General features: G+C 41.6%; 1 protein-coding gene across 2 annotated transcripts in view; it reads left to right on the forward strand.

The window, feature by feature from the left end:
- NUP93 (nucleoporin 93) overlaps nucleotides 1-16,882 on the forward strand; it is an 88,365-nt gene extending 71,483 nt beyond the window's left edge. For both annotated transcript variants that reach the window (XM_067302675.1, XM_013949408.2), the window contains 12 exons: nucleotides 1,319-1,484; nucleotides 2,246-2,339; nucleotides 3,417-3,608; nucleotides 3,851-3,977; nucleotides 4,092-4,164; nucleotides 4,521-4,565; nucleotides 6,268-6,384; nucleotides 6,959-7,077; nucleotides 9,160-9,277; nucleotides 9,659-9,742; nucleotides 11,476-11,604; nucleotides 16,649-16,882. In XM_067302675.1, the coding sequence (XP_067158776.1) occupies nucleotides 1,319-1,484; nucleotides 2,246-2,339; nucleotides 3,417-3,608; nucleotides 3,851-3,977; nucleotides 4,092-4,164; nucleotides 4,521-4,565; nucleotides 6,268-6,384; nucleotides 6,959-7,077; nucleotides 9,160-9,277; nucleotides 9,659-9,742; nucleotides 11,476-11,604; nucleotides 16,649-16,759 (1,375 nt within the window). In that variant the 3' untranslated portion in view covers nucleotides 16,760-16,882. The remainder of the gene's footprint in view (nucleotides 1-1,318; nucleotides 1,485-2,245; nucleotides 2,340-3,416; nucleotides 3,609-3,850; nucleotides 3,978-4,091; nucleotides 4,165-4,520; nucleotides 4,566-6,267; nucleotides 6,385-6,958; nucleotides 7,078-9,159; nucleotides 9,278-9,658; nucleotides 9,743-11,475; nucleotides 11,605-16,648) is intronic.
- The last annotated feature ends 1,296 nt before the right edge of the window (nucleotides 16,883-18,178 follow it).

The raw sequence follows: 18,178 nt of genomic DNA on the forward strand, positions 1-18,178 counted from the left end.
GCTGTCCATCGCTTGACAGAGGATTATGTGCACTGCTTATGTGCTTGCAAGCAATTGAGTTAGTGCATCCTAAGGCATGCTCTGAACTCTGCTGTGGCATTTTAAGCTGTCTTGTTTAGCTTTGCATTTGCAAAGAACTTCAATAAACACACCCTCAGCCATTGCATTTTAGGTGAGGAATGATAATGCCCTAAAGATGTGCAAATTCAGACATTTGCAACATGTCAGCATGCCTGAAAGGCCTGTAGCTGTGCTCCATTCACAAGAATGACACTGTTCTAAGATGCTGCCTGAAATGGGAGGAAATCAGAGGACCTGGATAAGTGCCGGGACGTAAACCTGTAATATCCCAATTCAGCCTATGGTAATATCCCAGTTCAGCCTTATTCATATGAGGGAAGTCCTTAGTCCTGCAGTACGCTGAGTGCAGTGGGGCTGCTCAGGTGTGAAAACGTGAGCAAGAACAGGTATGTTTGCAGGCCTCAAAAAATAACAGTGAAAATTTCAAAAAAAAAGTACCAAGTGGTGCAGACCATGTCGTCATTCTAAAAATTAACCTGGCTTGTAGAGAACACCTAGCAATGCTCATTATATTATGATTGTTCCAGAAACCTTAGTGAAGGCACTGTCATTGTTTCCATTACAAACACTTTAATGCTATACAGTCTAATTGATTTATTTTGTTTTTATTACAGCTATAAAAATGTACTCTGGCTACAGAGTTGACAAACAACATCTTAGTCTAGGAGAACACTTTATTGATTCGATTCTGTAAAATTCTCTCCAAGCGAATAGAAGAAATAGAATGCTAAAGAGCATAATGACAGTATTTAATGATAAAGATGAAACAGTGTTTCTCATAAAGGACTTCGTGGTACAATGACCTGCTCACTTGAGTAGTATTTACTAGCCCAAATTGTTCCAAAGACTTTATGAGCTGTATTTTTCTGAAATGATGAAATTGCACAGAATCCAACACAAATAGCTCATCTACTGCAATATTAATGCACTCTTAAAATGACTGTCTTCTGATTTTTCCTGCAATGGTGCCATTTGAAGACGTTCCCCCATAATTATAACCATATTTATATTAACATGTGCAAAACCAAATACACATGAAATGTGTCTTTTCAGGTAGTATGAATGTTTTTAGTTTTGCAAGTGGAAGAAATATCTTCCAGTATTTACTTTCATGATGCTTTTGCTGTGAATATGCACCTATTTGCATTGGTTTGTATCCAGGTTTCCTCATACAGGGAGAGTTTGGGTTCACATTTTTTCCATGAATTACTTATCACTTTGATTTTTTTTTCCTTAGATTATCCCCTGCCACAGAAAATAAACTACGTCTCCATTATAGACGAGCTTTGAGGAATAATACTGACCCATACAAAAGGGCTGTTTATTGTATTATCGGCCGTTGTGACATTACAGATAACCAGAGTGAAGTTGCTGATAAAACAGAAGATTATCTTTGGCTAAAAGTAAGTGCTTTTATTATTTTTTTTTAAATAGGACTAAGTGGTAATCTCTGCACTGCTCTGCTAACCTCCCTAATCCAAGGTGTTTTCCATCAATATAATGTGTGTGATCTGAGGCCTTTCAGATAGTGGAGAGCTTGAGAACCTGAGTCCTAGGACTAGCCTGTCACCCTTGGTACTATCAGGTGTTAATTTGGGGATAGTGTGGTCTTCTCTTTTGTGGAAAAGTGTCAAGTTCCTCATTAAACATCAGTCTTTGCCAGCTGTTCTGCCAGCTGTTCTAACACAGCTTACTAAAGTGAGAATCCTGTGTCAATTTTCAATTCTGGGTGGATTATGATTGAAATGTTGATGTGAAAGTTGACAGAGAAAGACAGTGTCAGTGTCACCAGCACATAAAGTTCTCACAGTTTTGGTGGGGCATAAGAATAGATACTGGTGATTATCCATAGATTTGTTAAAACTGCAAAAAACCTTAATTTTGATTATTGTGTAGTGGGTATTCTGAGTCCCAACAGTGGAGTTTGGTGTGCACAGTTGCAAAAGGACTCTTGGGTTGTATCTGCATGGATTTCTGGTGTTACCATGTTAGAGATCTTTGCTGCCCAGCAATAGGTGGACCTGATGTTGCAACTAGTAGTAGTGTGTAGTCAGTTGGTCAAATCCTAGCAAGGGCTTCACATGGAATGCATATCTTCTGAATGCATCCCTCATGCAAGATGAAGTTGAAATATCTGTGCTTCTTTTTTTGGACGTGATCCTAGCTGAACCAAGTGTGCTTTGAGGACAATGGCACGAGTTCTCCGCAGGACCGATTAACGTTATCTCAGTTCCAGAAGCAGCTGCTGGAGGACTATGGTAAGAAACCACAAAGAGATATGTTACTGGGGTTCTGTTTTTCTACTTAGGGCATTTTCCGATTGTTATTACACAAACGCTGGACTCCACATAAACCCTAAAGCTCTTCTTTAGTGACAGGCATCTTTAGAGTGTTAGTGACCAGCCTGCTTCCCTAGAGTAATGGCAGACTTTAGTAAGGTATGGTGAGCAAATCCTGTCTGTGCGCTCAGCAGTCCGGAGAACGAACATCTGTCTGTGAAGAACACTGCTATTATTTGTACTCTATCCATTCTAAATTATGGATTGTTTTCTCTCACCATATATAGGCTAAGCTCTTTTAGCAAAACTTCACACAGTTGGAGTACAGCACAGAAAAGCAATCATTCCCTAATGTAGGCATGGCTTTCCAAGGTTTTTCTCCATGTGCATCGGTTTTCGTTGTTTCTCATAAATTTCCATTTCAAGTAATTTGCTGGGGACCCAAACTGGCCTTTTTCACATAAATCATAGTCCCTTCCACTTTGGAAAGCTGTAGGAACATCTATGCCTAAGAGAGTACCTTTTCCCATCTTCATCTTCTGATCAGTCAAAATTGATTAGGTCACTCGGACTATCCAAGACATACAGACTCTGCAGCCTTCTAGCATGCAGCATCACTCACAGGCAGATAAAAATTGAGTGAAAGAGGGATATAATAAGCTACCATTGGTGTCACTGTGTTAGGAAGTCCGGGTTTATGAAGTTTTTTGGATGACTTGGTAAGTGTAAATGAAGACAAAAAGTTGTGGTCTTCAGAGAATCTGTTGCAGTCTCTCAGAGTTGGTGGTTCATTGTCTGGAAAGAAGGAACTCCTTCGAGTAACTGTTTATTCACTGACGCTTCCTGAATGCATCTTTATCCTGTGGCCTTTCATGATATATTTGCGATGAAACAATTACAGATCAGCCACTGCTGTGTGATTAGGTATTCAGTTTTGTCGAGTGTGTTTATTTCTGTCGACACTGAATAAATGATAATGATGCATTGTGACAAGAATTGTCCACTGTCTCTGATTGCAAAACCATCCTCACTTGCTCTGTGTATGTGTTTTTTCAGGTGAATCCCATTTTGCAGTGAATCAGCAGCCTTTCCTCTACTTCCAAGTACTGTTCTTGACAGCACAATTTGAAGCTGCAATCGCTTTTCTCTTTCGGATAGAGCACTTGCGTTGTCATGCTGTTCATGTTGCTTTGGTCATGTTTGAGTTAAAATTGCTCCTGAAATCTTCTGGGCAGAGTGCACAGCTATGTAAGTCCTGCACATTTACTTTACAATAAGGGAATGTCTTCTGAGGCCTTTTAATACCCTGTAGACACTGCAGGCCTATGTAACTGATCAAACAAGCAATGTTTATCAGTATAGTCTGCTAAAGGTTAATTGTTTTAGTTGCATTAGAGCTCTGGATCATTGCTGTGATTAATCTGAGATGAAGATCAGAGCAACATTTCCTGGCATTAGGTACTTTGATGGTGTTGTTTCTGACATTGCAGTAAGCCATGAGGCTGGTGACCCTCCTGGCATCAGGCGTCTTAATTTTGCACGGCTTTTGATGCTTTACACCCGTAAATTTGAGTCAACGGATCCAAGGGAAGCTCTGCAGTATTTTTACTTTCTCAGGTAGGAGCCAAGATGTGTCTAAATTTCCTCCCAGTTATATTGCTTAATTATCCTTCAGTTTGGGAAGTCTTCAGTTTGAGAAACGGTACCTTCCTCCTCCCTTTTCTTTTGTAGGAATGAGAAGGACAGCCAGGGAGAAAATATGTTCTTGCGTTGTGTTAGTGAACTAGTAATTGAAAGCAGAGAGGTATGTATGGCCATTTTCTGCCTTCCTTACCTAAATTGAAATTTCTCTCTCCATCGAAATCTTCCTTAGGCCAGACAGCCTTAAGCATTTCTTTGCTCTCATTCTTCATCGTGCTTCAATCACATACCTAGATGAAGGAAGATTCCAGTTCTCACATTGGCCATGTACTTAGGATATTTAATTGGGTCTTTTGGGGGCATTATTTATATGCAGTAATAATTTTGACATAGATCCCTGTTTGTAATACACCCATGGCTGCATCTTCATAGTTACTAAGTATGTTATGAAATACATAAAATTCATCTCTCTCTTTTTTTCCCCCCTTTTTTTCCTGCTTTACGTCTGTGTGTATATAGTTTGATATGATTCTTGGAAAGCTGGAAAACGATGGCAGTAGAAAGGTGAGTTGATAATTTGTATATATTTCATATAGAAAGTACAAACCACACTTGATTTCCGAAGTAGTCTTGAGGTTATCTAGCTTTTCCTCATTTTTCATTAGCCAAATTATTACCTTTTTTGAATACATATTGGTTCTTCAAGCATCAGATTTTACAGAATAATCTATGACTTGTCCTATAAGAAAGCAGGTCAGGAAGTGCAGAGCAAACTGTGTCCCTGTAGAAAGAGGATATAACTAAAGAAAGAAAGGGCAGCAGGTAATTTTAGTGAGGTCAGAATTTCATCTCTAGAGTAGGAAACTGAATATAGTAAAAATTAGTAAGAATGCCTTGCCTATAAATGTGTGTGAGATTGTTCTGGTGTTAACTTTTTTTATATATTTGTGTGTGTGTATGAAAATTATCTATATGACATATATCCTCATGCACTTCAGAGGAGAAATGTATTGCAGCCCATTAAAAATCCTTGTAGTTAAGGGAGCAAGGGCTAACAGACTGAACGCACAGCCACACGTGAGGTGTCCTCTCCATACAAATGAGGATTAGTATTGGATCAAAGATCAGCCGTTTTTATTTTAGTGATGAATTTTGTGTCTGCTGTAAAAGTGATATTCTAAAACTAAAATGTAAGCTGACATAGTCAGAAGATAGGGGAAGCCTTAAAATTTCACCTAGGAAGAGGAGAGGGCATGTAGATGTATAAAATTTTGCATAACTGGTGAAGTTTTTTTGTTCACTGAGACAACTTTTGCTTTATGCATAAAGCAAACTCCAGAATCGTTCAGGTCTTAATTTTAAGATTATGCCTCATGCTGTAATCATTGCCACTGTCATAAAAAACATTGTGATTTCTGGCAGGATTTCCTTTTGGATGTTTTTCTTTTGTCAGTTTAAAAGCAATGAGATTGCACACATGAAAACAGGGTACCTCAGTAATCTTTACCAATTATTTTTCATTTTGCAGTTTTGTAAGATGTATTTAAAGAGATGGCTTTTAAGTTATGCCATTAGAGATGAATCCTGTTTTCCTGACTTACTCAATTTCTTCTAAATGCAGTTGTGCTCTTGTGCTTCTCTGGTATGAAACCAGAATTCAGCAATTGCTGTCTTTATTTGGGGGAAAAAAAAAAAAAAAAAAAAAAAGGTTGTTCTAGGTGATACTATCTTTTACATCCTCAACTACAGTAAGATCCTTTCCAGATTTCCTTGACTTTTTTCTGCCTTTTATTTTGTACTTACGTTTGTTTTAAAATTCTTGTAGCACTTTCTTTTGTCAGCATAAGATTTCATTTGCAACGTGTCAAGCCAATATACACAAACAGCATCCCTGGAGGCCCTGGCATGTTATCTGCTGAAATCTTTTGTGTTTTCTTCTTCTCCACTGTAATGTGTCATCAGCAAATTAAAATAATTTAGAATTTGACCTGTTATCTGGGTCATTTTGAATGAATTAGAAACAGCAGATGTCTCAGTGCTGACTCCCATTTGGAGATAGTGTCTCTCACAAGAGCTCTTTCTATTTTTAACATGGCCCTTTTGCGTGTTCCCATGGAAATGTATGGGCCATTCTAATCATAATCCAACATGTAAAATATTCATTGCCTTGACAAGAATATTCAGGAATTTTTAAGCATTCTGATCTCTCTTTTTTTTTTTTTTTTTTCCCCTTCTCTCTCCTTTCATATTTGTCTCATCTCTTTAGCCTGGAGTGATAGACAAGTTTACTAGTGACACAAAACCTATTATTAACAAAGTGGCTTCTGCAGCAGAAAATAAAGGATTGTTTGAAGAAGCTGCAAAACTCTATGACCTTGCAAAGGTAAGTATCTTTTATGTACTGCCATAAATATACCCCTGACTCACCGTCGTACTTTCAAACATACTGTCTGTGATAAGGAAGTGAAATTTAATCTCAGAGATTGAATTGCCTTTATTCCAGTAGGTTATTTTGCAGTTCTTGGAGCAGAGCCGTTGGCTGCGTGTGGAAGGGTTTCAGTGATGAAGTCGGGAAGGGTGGCTGTCCAGTCCATTCTGATTTAAGACAGCCTGGACTGTTGATCAGTATGATCTTTTGAAGCAACTGCCCCATGTTATCCTGGCCAGTGAAATTATTTACGCAAAGTGTGCTGGTTGAAATAAAAGGGGATAAGCCAGTAACCAGTGTTTTAGGGGAAAACTGAAAGCTATATGATTTTTTTTTTTCCACATGAGCCAGCAGCATTATGTCACTTACTCTAGCTATCATGCTCAGTCTTGACTGTCTGTGGAAGGGAAGCATCTCTCAGGTTGCACTGGGCACCACTGGATAAGGCCTTTTTTTGCTTTGCCAATGAGTTTAAAATGCCAGGTCCCGTCATTTTCCTTTTATTTGTCTGCAACCTTAATATCAACAGAACCCAGACAAAGTTTTGGAACTGATGAACAAACTCCTCAGTCCCGTCGTTCCCCAGATTGGCACTCCCCAGTCCAACAAGGAGCGGCTGAAGAACATGGCCCATTCCATTGCTGAGAGGTAAGGCATGGGCTGGTTAGCGTGGACCTCGCCTGAACCAGTTAAAGGCTCTGTACTTTGAACTGTCAGTTCGTGGGTATCAGTACTTGATTTTGTTTCTGCTGGCTGGAGCATGGCATCTGTAGTGATGTGTTCAGGAGGACAGAAAACGGGTCAGAATTTATTCTGTCCTGCTTGCAGTGGCTTGCAGTACTCAAAACAGAAAGGAGATCTTCAGCTGCCGGTTGGGTGAATTTGGCAGAAGCAAGAAGCTTTGTCTGTAGGCGAATCAGGGAAACACAACTGCAGAATTGCGAAGTGGGAGACAGTCTCTTAAGGAGCAATAAATATAATGTATTGTATGTTTTAGATAATTTTTAAAGCAAAATTCTGCAAACAAAGGGTGTGGATTCATTGCACACAATCTTCTGGATAGAAGTAGTATTAGGAGAGAGCTACAAAACCAATAATTCTGAGGTGTAATGGCAGAGTTGGGAGTTTAGCTGCCTGAAAACTTTGTTTCACTGCTACTTTAATGAAATACCGAAGGGCCTAAAAGGGAGCGTTTAAGCTGAGGGGTGATAAATGGTGAGTGTAAATGGAGATCCTAATTTCCACAACCTATTGCTTTAGGAAAGAGCATTGTGGTGTTTCAAAAAGAGATAGAAATGGAAGTGACCAAAAGGTATATCATTTGCAGTGTCCGTGTATTAATGGGTATGTGTGTTTGGGAGACGTCACTGCTCAAGATTCATTAGCAGCTTGAGTCTGAGAATAAGCTTCTTCTGAAAGGCTGTTATTGCAAAAGAGCTTTTACCTTTTTTTTTTTTTTTAACCATCTTCATTTGATACATCTTGTCATAGTGCTTGCTGTGGGCAATTTCTGTATTTTATTAGAACGAAATCTGGGTACCTGTGAGAAATGTCTTACCACTTTTCCTCTAACGCTCTGGTGGGGAGTGTATAAAAGAGAAAAACAAGCAAGCTTGGAGGCACTTCAGGACTGGGAAGACAAATACAAGAATGTATTGATTTCAGTCAGAGGCCCTTGCCTTTCTTCTTTTGACAAGCGGCCTTTGCCAGTCGCTCCTTCAGTCAGCCTTTCCTTCATTTAGTGAAGGTTGAAACGGAGTGAAAATTAGTGCCACATCGACTTAGAGTCATTCAGTAGCAGACATCAAGGAGAATTAAACCTGTGGCTTGAATTTAAGTTTCAGCAGAGCCTGTAATGGGCATTGTTTTGGCCTTGCTTTGATCTTTGAGAGACAGCGCTAAATGTTACTGTTCAGTAATGCCCCTTTGTAGCTACAAGCCTTAAAGAATCCAAAGCCAGAGCAGGTCTGATGGGTCGTTTTCTCTCCAGTTAAACACAATATAGGGCTGTGCTTCATTTGCTGTCCTGCAGACAGTATCGTAGCGATGCAGTGAGCAGCTCTGGGCAGCGAGCTTTCCTTCTGTGTGCGGTCTTGTGATATTTGGTAGGAACAGAGGGACTACCCCCCAGAAAAGGCCAAAAGGCTATCTGGCTTGCTCCTCTGCAGTGGCTACGGCAAGGCTAGTGTGTGCAGCGTGCTTGACCACTCTCACTATACTGTTACTTTGAGGAAGGAGCTTCTTCTTGACCCAGTTGTCAAATCTGCTCGTGCTACGACGAGCAAGAGCCTGCTGCTCTCCAACTCATCTCCTAGCAAGTGTAACTGGAGTACGCAGAAGCATCTAATCCATTTCTAAGTCTTAATGTTTTGCCCGAAGCAGGCAGTTGCGCTGGTGGATTGTGTGCTGCAGAACAGCATGTTAAACATGCTCGTGCGGCGCTTGCCTTGCAGGCCTCTAGTTTCCATCACTGTTTTCCCCATGAATATGGAAACTGTAAACATTTAAAAAGAAACAAACCCTGGATTTGATGGAAAATTAAAAGTGAATAAAAAGATTTAAAAAAAAAAGTGAAAACTCTGCCTTTTGGTTAAGAAAAATGAAAGCTGTCCTTCATTAGATGCTTTCTGTCCTTGTGCTTGATGTCTCCGCTTTCAGGAATTGCAAGTGCATGTTTATAAGTGGTTGTCATTTGGCACAATAACATTGTTTAAAAAAAATGTCTTTCAGGTACAAAGCTCAGGGGATAAGTGCAAAGAAATCCATTGACTCCACGTTCTACCTTCTGCTAGACTTAATCACCTTTTTTGATGAATATCATGCCGGTCACATTGACAGGGCCTTTGATGTAAGTTGCAAGACTTCTGTTTGAAGTGCAGGCTTCCTAATGCCCTTGAAAACCCAAAGTGTTTCATGTAGCATCACTTAAAACAAAAAGTTATATTTAATGAGCTAGAAGGTGCTGCAGTGCTATAGGAATTTTAAAAAGCATTTCTTTCCTGTTGCTTGATAATCAAGAAAATCTTTCTGGAGATACTTTTTAGCCCTTAAACAAAATGTTCTGGCTACTCAACCAAGTGAGAAGATAAACCAATAAATAGCAACGAAAGGTTTTCTCATGAATGGAATCAGGAGCATTTCAGTAACACTTCAAAAATATGCTTTATTAGTATACAGTATATAGAATGTTGATTATAATCTACCCTGATTCCTGCTTTCTTTTTTGAAGATTATTGAACGCCTAAAGCTTGTACCTCTTAGCCAAGACTGTGTGGAGGAAAGAGTTGCTGCCTTCAGGAACTTCAGCGATGAAGTAAGTAATGCCTATTTTTAGCTTCTTAAATACTTTTGCCTTGTTAAAAGGGTCTTAACCTTGTAATCTCATCATTTCGAGTCATTAATGGGAAATATGATGGAATTATTTTGCATTTATGCAGATAGATTCTTGGCTTGCAAATTTTTATCTCCTTAGCACTTGTTCTTTGGCGCATCAGAATCTCTGTCCAGAAGTCTTAGTTTCTATGTTGCAGAAGAAAACAGCAGTTTGAATCTTTCTGAACTTCTTGAGTTAGATTCAAGAATTTGGAACATTGAAAACTTTCAACTTTTATACTGAATTAGTTCTTCCATGCTCTTAAGGGTCACCAAGATTTGTTAGGTCTTGAGTTTCTTTCCCTCCAAATTAGAGGTACTCATGCATTTGGCCATTAGCGTATGAAGGGAAATGCCCTCTGAAACTGATAGTATCTCGGGGATTTATTTTTGCACCTGACATAAGTACCTTTCAAAGAGGATTTTTAAATACATGGTCGGTTTTTATTTCAAAGTGAACTAGTGGATAAAAGGTTGTGAATGAATGACATTTTCCTTTGAGTTTTGGAGTTTATTGATTCTTCCAAGTTGGACATTTTGCAGCTTGTTGTCTGGCACTGACCTAAGAGTTTGACACTGTGGATCTTGTCTCTTTGCTGGTAAATTTTGTGGCTTTTAGTATTGATAAAGGTCGTCCAAAAATTCCTGCCTTATTCCCTGTGATGATAACTAGTGAAAGGATGGTTAGCGAGCAACCTTTACTTTGCAAAAATACTTGATACACATGAAGCTTTTCTTAGCTGTGGAGTTTTAGAGGAAAAAAACCTCTCATTGGGTCATTGTGGATGTTGGTAGCATCAGTGTGAATTTTTGAATGTTGGTGGAGTATATGACTAAACACAATGACGAGATCAGGGTAAAAAGGCTCTTTGGAAGTCACCTCTCTGGTACTGTGCCTGGGCTTAACACTAACGATTGCTTTTGCTGGTCTTCCACATCCAGGTTATTGTGCATCACACTAGGTTGAAAGAAACTATCCTACCAGTTACTGTCGTCTTAGAAATGAACTGCAGAGTGGCGGGCCAATGCCTAGCAGCCTAAAGAGAGCAACTGTGCAGAGAGTTGCTGTGACTCTCTTGATCTGCTTGTGTGGAGCAATGTGCACCAGTGACTGCAAGCAGAAGTTATTTTCTGGGATGCTATGCAATCCCTAGACCGTAAATTGAATTTGTGACATGCTTCTGGAAAATTTGGAACATTATCCTCTTTAGAAACAATTCTGCTGATGGCATCTTTTTTTTTTCTTTCTTTCTTTCCTCAACATTACATTTCCTTGGTTATTTGCCAGAAAACAAAACCTTTCACCTGTTCTGTTTTCTGACTGCTCATTTGCCACCAAAGAGACAGTGTATTACTGCTTTTGCAATGTTTTAACTGGAAGGTGGCATTTCTCTTGTAGACAGTGTTTGTGTGTATAATGGCTTTGGGTTTTATCTGAGCTGTTGCTATCAAAAATGGAGATGCAGCCGCTACACACATCTGCCCGAAAACTCTGGATGACATTTTTTGTCAGATGGTACAGTCATGGCAGAGGTAACCTTTGATTGTATGACCATTATATGTGCAAACATCAACCATAGTTGTCAGTGCTTGATTTTCTGATATCGTATAGTAATGGTTCTGTCAACATGCTCTTCATTGCAATATCTTTTCTTTTTGATTTCCTTTGTGTAGATCAGGCACAATTTATCTGAGGTCCTGCTTGCAACCATGAATATTTTATTCACCCAGTATAAGAGGATGAAAGGCACAAGCCCAGCCACTCCTGCCAGACCCCAGCGGGTAATGGAAGACAGAGATTCGGTAAGGTTATGGCCTTCACTGTCTGACAAGGTTTGCTAGGTTGTTTCTCCTCTAGTTTCAAGGTATTGGGCTTCAAATAACTGTGTATCTCTAACAGCCTTTGGTTCTGACTTACTAGCTTCTTCAGTTACGTAGAGTACTGAGACTAGTCTCTTGAAACTTTACCTTTTTAGTGTAAAGAATATCGTTCTAAATAGCATTCAGGAATTTAAAAATATATATTACAATAAATAACCTCATAGTAAGAGAAAACAGGTGTTCAGCTTACTGCTCGGTGAGATTTTAAATAATTAGCAGATATGGACAGCGCAGTGTCTCTGGGATGGTTGATGATGTTGCCTTGACAATTGACCTGTCTTTTCTCAAGAGCCTGATTTCTACCTCTTTCATTGGAGTTAGTGCCCTGTTCAAGCAAAACTGATTTCTGGGGGGAAGGTCTTCCTTCCCTTCTCTCTGTGACTTGCTTCCGTAGTGACATGGGCAGACATTTTCAAAGTGTCCTTGGGCAGCACACTAAGGCATTCAGGTACATTCAGTTGGTGAGCGGGTGCAGCAATTTGTCAGCATCCTCCTGTTGTCTCCGCAGCAGAGTGGGCAGCTCTCCGGTGCTCCGATGCTTGATCTGACTGCCTGGTTTCAGTGGCCAACGAAGGTGGATTTGACTTAAGTGCTAGCCCTGGTGATGAAGCATTTCCCTGTGCCACTCATGGGGACCCACACCTTCAGCAGAGCCGCAGAATGGGGGATTTCTCAATAGCACCACTTGAATTGCACTGTGGGATTTATGGGCACTCACCTATCAATGCGCTGTGTTGAGCGGAAGAGTTCTCAGCTTCACTGTCTTCCAGTTCGGTTTTGTTGTTCTTATTAAGGTAAAGCTGCCACAGGCACTCTAGAATCAAGGCCATAGCATTCATTCTGTCTTACAGATTAGGAAATAAATATCAACTTCTTTTGAGAATGAAAAACAACTTGGGCTACAGCCAGCTTAATTCCAGGCTTGAGTCATGTGTTACAGCGTCTTTGATAAGTAAATTTTAATATTGGCAAAAACCTCAGTAGAATTTCTAAATTACATTAAGAGAAGAATGATAAAAGTAATGATACAGTCTGCTAAAGTAATGATACAGATGCTAAAGTAATGATACAGTCTTTGGCGTACGGTCTGCGTGTAAGCTATAGACCTCTGCCTTGCAGCGGTACTTGCACTCTAGACTGGCAAAGCTGGAGAAGGGCGCGCACTGCTGAGGCTTCTCCCCACCTTAGACTCTGTTGCACGGGGAAGAAGCCGCAGGATAATGCAGTCTGTTACCTGCTCTGTATGTTCACGAGGAGAGCACGGAGCGAACAGCCTCAGCTCCGTGCTTTTCAAGGGAGCTTTTTCTCTCTGCTGTGTTATTTGCGTGCCGTGCCTTACGTAGCAGCTTTTCCCGTCTCCGTAAGGGTGTAATCCTGTCAGGCGTCATCACAGTGTGAACAGCATGAGCGTGGCCTAGCGAAGATTGCTGGGCTGATCGGTGATAGGGTCGGCAGCCTTGCTGGCAGGGTTGTGTGTAGAAGGAAACCACCGTAGCATTGCACAGTATCAACCGTGTGCCTGTTACCAGCGTGCTCGCTTTAGTGACTGTGCTCTGCGTTCCTGTGCCGTTGCTGTTGGAGAAGCAGCTGATGGTCTGCTTTGCTAAACACCCTATAAAGTTCTCTTTTTCAGGCCAGAGGTTCTGCTAATCGAGTTTCTGGTCTTGGTGGTGGGATCTCATAGTAATAGGGTTTGTCAGTGGCGTTGAAAGTCACTGGGTTTCTGAGTCATGGCTGTGCAATAAAAGCTGTGCATCCCCAGCAGAGAGGACACGTGCCTGTTGTCCCTGTAGTCAGGAGCGTGATGAGAGAAGAGTCGTGTGATTATAATGTCAGAAGGCAGCACAAGTCTTCTGGTGTAGGATTAGCTAAAGAGAAAAAAGCTATAGGCCTGCAGCTCCCTTTAAGATCTGTGTGCGCAGGAAGGTGTCAGGCCTGGAAGCATGGAAGATCGAGTAAGAAGAACTTTATGACATGTTCCCCTTTTTTCTTCCCCTACAGTATCTCCCCGAACAATGTGAGCAGGGAATCTAGATTGCTCCAGTTTCCCAGTTCGGGAAACGCTTTGGGGTTGTTTTAGATGTGAGGAGAAAATCAGGGCATTTCGAATGAGAAGAGAGGGACATTCCTTCAGCAAAATCTTCCTCATTCACCTGAACAGAAACAGCAGATACAAGCTTCTGCAGGCTGCATTTGGCAATAATTTTTCCTCTGAACTTTTTTTGGGCGAAAAATGCACCACAGGGAAGGAAATTTTGGGAAAATCACTAATAGTGTGGATTTTCCAGAAGCTGTAACAGTCTGAGCGCGTTGGCCAGCAGTCAGTGCACGCACAAAATGGCCTTTCCTTGAACAGGTCTCTGAAATCTCTGGGTTTCCTCTAGCTCCTCTGAGCAGATAGATTCAAACCTGTCTGTTCATCAGAAGGATTCAAAAGCAGGACCCTGCGGTAGGAGCATGTTCAACAGGCTGAGGTTGGTTCTGCCAAGCAGGGAGCAGAGTCCCCAGAGAAGGAACATATATGGCCTTTGAATTTGCCCTTTGGTGCCAAGCGCTGGTTGCTCTCTGCCTTAAGCGGTTTCCTATTGTAATGGGTAGGGAGTAGAGGGCATTTCACAGGAGCAGCACGGACCCAATAGCAAGGGGAGGATGGAGAAGAAATGCTTCAAGAACCCCATGGACCCAATACTGTTCTCTTAATCTTCCCACTTCTGCTAAAATGTTTCCTATTCCACTCCAGAGATGAAAGGTGCTTTATTTAGAAATGATCAGGCTGGGAGTCTGAGCTTTTCTTTTTTTTTTTTTTAATGTATTTTGTTTATTTCAAAATGAAATTACCTAAGCTTTGGGTCTTTTTTTTTTTTTTAATATCTATACATTAATTGGCTTTGGGGGTGAGGGACCAAAATCCTGTCCCACTTGGCCTGATCCATTTTGTCAGATTTCAGGCAGAGATTCCAGCGAGCCGGGCTGCAATTCCTGAAAACCTGGCTCCAGTGGCAGCCGTGACCCAGATGTCACGACAGCATGACAGCAGCATCGTATGCTGCCCACCCGGATCCGGGGTGGCCACCTCTGTGGAGCAGCCCCAGGGCGTCATCTTGGCAGCAAAAATAGGTCATGAAAGGAATGGGATTCCTTCTTTTTTTTTTATTATTTGTGGTCTTATTTTAAATCACAAGTGAAAGTTTTCTGTTCTGGATGTTCATGAGGTAATTGCAGGCAATAGACCTCCCGGCTGCTCTTAGCCTCGGCGAGCCTCTCTTCTTTCTCCTTGAAGGGTTGCTGCTTGCAATCATGTTGTGTTGTTTTGTTTTGTAAAAATGGCCCGGCTCCAGTATCATCGCTAGTGAAGACGTAAAGGGAACAGTAACTCGCACTCCTCCTACACCTGTTTTAGTCACAGTAATAGGGTTTTTGCCTCTTGATGGTTTCATCCCATAGGATCAAACCACTTTACAGGCTTGACTCATCTGCCACCGATTCCGACCCCCAGTGAAACACAGCAGGCTAAACATAATTAGGCGACTTCTCTGCGTAACAGAGTCGGGAGCAGGGTAAAAGAGAAGTGTTGACTGTGACGGGAACTGAAAGAGTCGTTTTTAGGCCACCTTGCCTGGTAGCCCGTACCGCGGTGTTCACTAGGTGGTAACTTCCCGCTGTGTAGATTGTGCTGGGAGCGTTTAACACCTGGGTCGGTCTCAGTTTTGCCTCTTACTTAAGAGAGCGCCCGGTGTGCCGCGTTGCCTCCTGAAACGCCGCGGCCGCCCTCTCGCAGGCGGGAACGCCTCCGCGGCAGGCGCTGCTCGCAGCTTCGGCTCCTCCTGGCAGCGTCTTCCCCAGGCACATCCCTCCCTCCGCAGCCGCTCCGGAGCACAAGCGCGAGGCGGGAGCTCACCTCTGCACACAGGCGTAGCTTTCCTTTGGCCAAGAGAGTGGAAACGTGAAAGTAAATGGCTGTGATCGCCGCATTACGTAAAACTTATTTCCCAGCCCCGGCGTGAAGTGGAAGGCTTTTTGCCCAGGTGGAGCAGTAGCGCCTGAGCTGGTGTTTGGTGCTGTTCCCAGCCAGGTGAGGGGCTTCGGTCGCTTGTAAATCCCTGCTGCCGCATTCACCATCCGTATGCCCGCGATAAAGCTGCTTCGGCTTTCCCTGCAGTCACCGGATTAAAGCATGATCCAAATAGCAGGATCTTCCAGCATAGTAATTTAGAGATGCTTTGTGTTTAGGAAGAAAACACTGTAAGCAAACAAAAGCCTTGGTCCACAGTGTCTGCCATACAGATCCGGGCTTTCCTGAACTCCACCAGTTATCAGACTGGTTTTTAATTTACTAGATGTTTTAACAAATGAAAAAGGGTTTTCCTGAATTCCTTCAGACGTAAACAGCTTTCTTGGTGGATAAACGGGATTTTTGATTACTTTAGTCAAAGGTCTCTTAATGTACCTGGTACGCTCACCTTCCTTGCGTTACGGAGTCGAGAGCGTTTAAAGACGCCGGTATGTTAAGGTGCTGGAGACCGTAAGGTGCATGTGGCACCCTGGGTTGTATTTTTAGTGCTTGTGCTTTAAGTGTCTTAGCGCAGCATTTCGGCAGGGTCACTTTTATATTTTGTGAGATGGGAAAGAATCTTGCTGCCCTGGAAAAGCCCATTTCACGCAGGAATTGCCAGGTGGCTCTTACAGTACAGCAATGCTCTAGTCTGTTGAAAGTGTTTTTTCCAGGGTAATTTTAGATAAATGGGAGTTTTTTAAGCAAATGGATGACTTAGCTTTAAACAGTTGTAAAAGGAAATAATTGGATTTCCTTCCAAATGTAGAGATATGTTATTATCCAGAGCAGCTTTGAGAAACAAATATTATGTTTGCTTGTTTGAAAACGGAGGTGTTTAACACCTGCCTAACCCACTTTAATTGAGTTTTTGAGATACTAAAGTAACAGTATTTTATTTTTATGTTTTTTTAGCAACTTCGATCTCAAGCTCGGGCACTGATAACATTTGCTGGAATGATCCCTTACAGAACATCCGGAGACACGAACGCAAGACTGGTGCAAATGGAGGTCCTTATGAATTAGCAGAGAGGCTTTTGCTTAGGGTTGCAGCAACCCGTGCCTGTCTTTAGTACATCAAGAGGGTGGGACCAGTATCATTTTGTATTCTGTATTTTTGTTGATGGAAATAAATTTCTTTGATTTCTATTTGTTTTTTGACATTTTTATTTTCACTGTTTTTTGGGGGGTTTATGTTTTAATTCATTTTATTTTAAATTGGTTATAGTTAGAAAATCATTCTTAACAAGTTAATGGGCCATGCAGAGAAAGATGAGGGAGGTAAACACAATTTTATAACAGAAGAGGAAATGCAAAGGAAGAATTTTGATTTAGTGCTTGCTCGCTATACTGCTTGGAAATTTTTTGTTGTTGTTATTTTTGAAGGCGCATTGAATGTTGAAAATCTGTCTGTGATGCATCACGCGTGTGACACGCTGGTGCCAGTCTATAATGTTGTCTTGTGCAGAGGAATGTGTTTATGTGGCGCAGATGAACTGCGTGCTACAGAGGAGTCTCATTTACACTTAGAGTTTTAAAATGTCAGGCTGGTGTCTCAGATTTACAGTTCTGTGCAAATCCAGAAGCTCCACTGAGGCTTTTGCAGAAGCGGCGGAGACTGGGAACAGTTATATATCAGTAGGAGAGATTTGGTAATCAACACATGGGGTTTTAGCCAGACAAATTCCAAATAGTCCCATATGGAGCTCCCTAGGAGAAGCGGGGAAGCTGACCAAAGAGCTGAAGTGTGGATTCCTTGGGCAGAGATGGATATTACTGTTGGTTTGGTGGGAAACCCTTAAAAAGTGGTTCCTACGCATAGCTTTAAATGTTTTGGGCTCCAGTTGAATCAACAGGAAAGCCCAGGGAGCATGTGATGCCAGAAGCTTTCCCTGCATTCCTGTACTGGTATGTAGCAGCTGATCTTTGAACTGAAATGGGAAGAACGTTACTTCCCTTATTGCTCCAGGCACGCACACGCAGCCTTCTGCCCGGCTGCTGCCTTGCACTTGCCCCATTTGTATTGCTGGGATATGAGAATATTTGTGGTTCGGGATACAGAGTAGCCAGCAAAAATGTGGGGGCTGATTTCAACTTTTGTATGTTAATAGCTATTGGGGGAGAGAATTGCTCTCCATTTTGTAGTGTGTGTGTAACTGTAACCAGCGCTGAGGGATATTTAATACCCCACTAACAGCCATGTTAAGCTATTTGACTTGATCACATTTTTCTAATTACTTTTTCTACCCAAAAATGTTATAGCACAGACTTTCTCAGCTTTTCTTTGCTGGACAGGAACCCAAGGGATGGCTTGCCAAGCTACCCCAAAAACATGTCCTATGGTGTTAGCAAACCGGCTGCTGGGGTTCTTAGCAACACAGCTAAGAATCGTGTTCATCCCACGAAATCCATGGGCACATCTGGAGCATTGCAGTGGCAAGTGGT

This window comes from Apteryx mantelli, chromosome 10 (assembly GCF_036417845.1).
Source record: "Apteryx mantelli isolate bAptMan1 chromosome 10, bAptMan1.hap1, whole genome shotgun sequence".
Lineage (NCBI taxonomy): Eukaryota > Metazoa > Chordata > Aves > Apterygiformes > Apterygidae > Apteryx > Apteryx mantelli.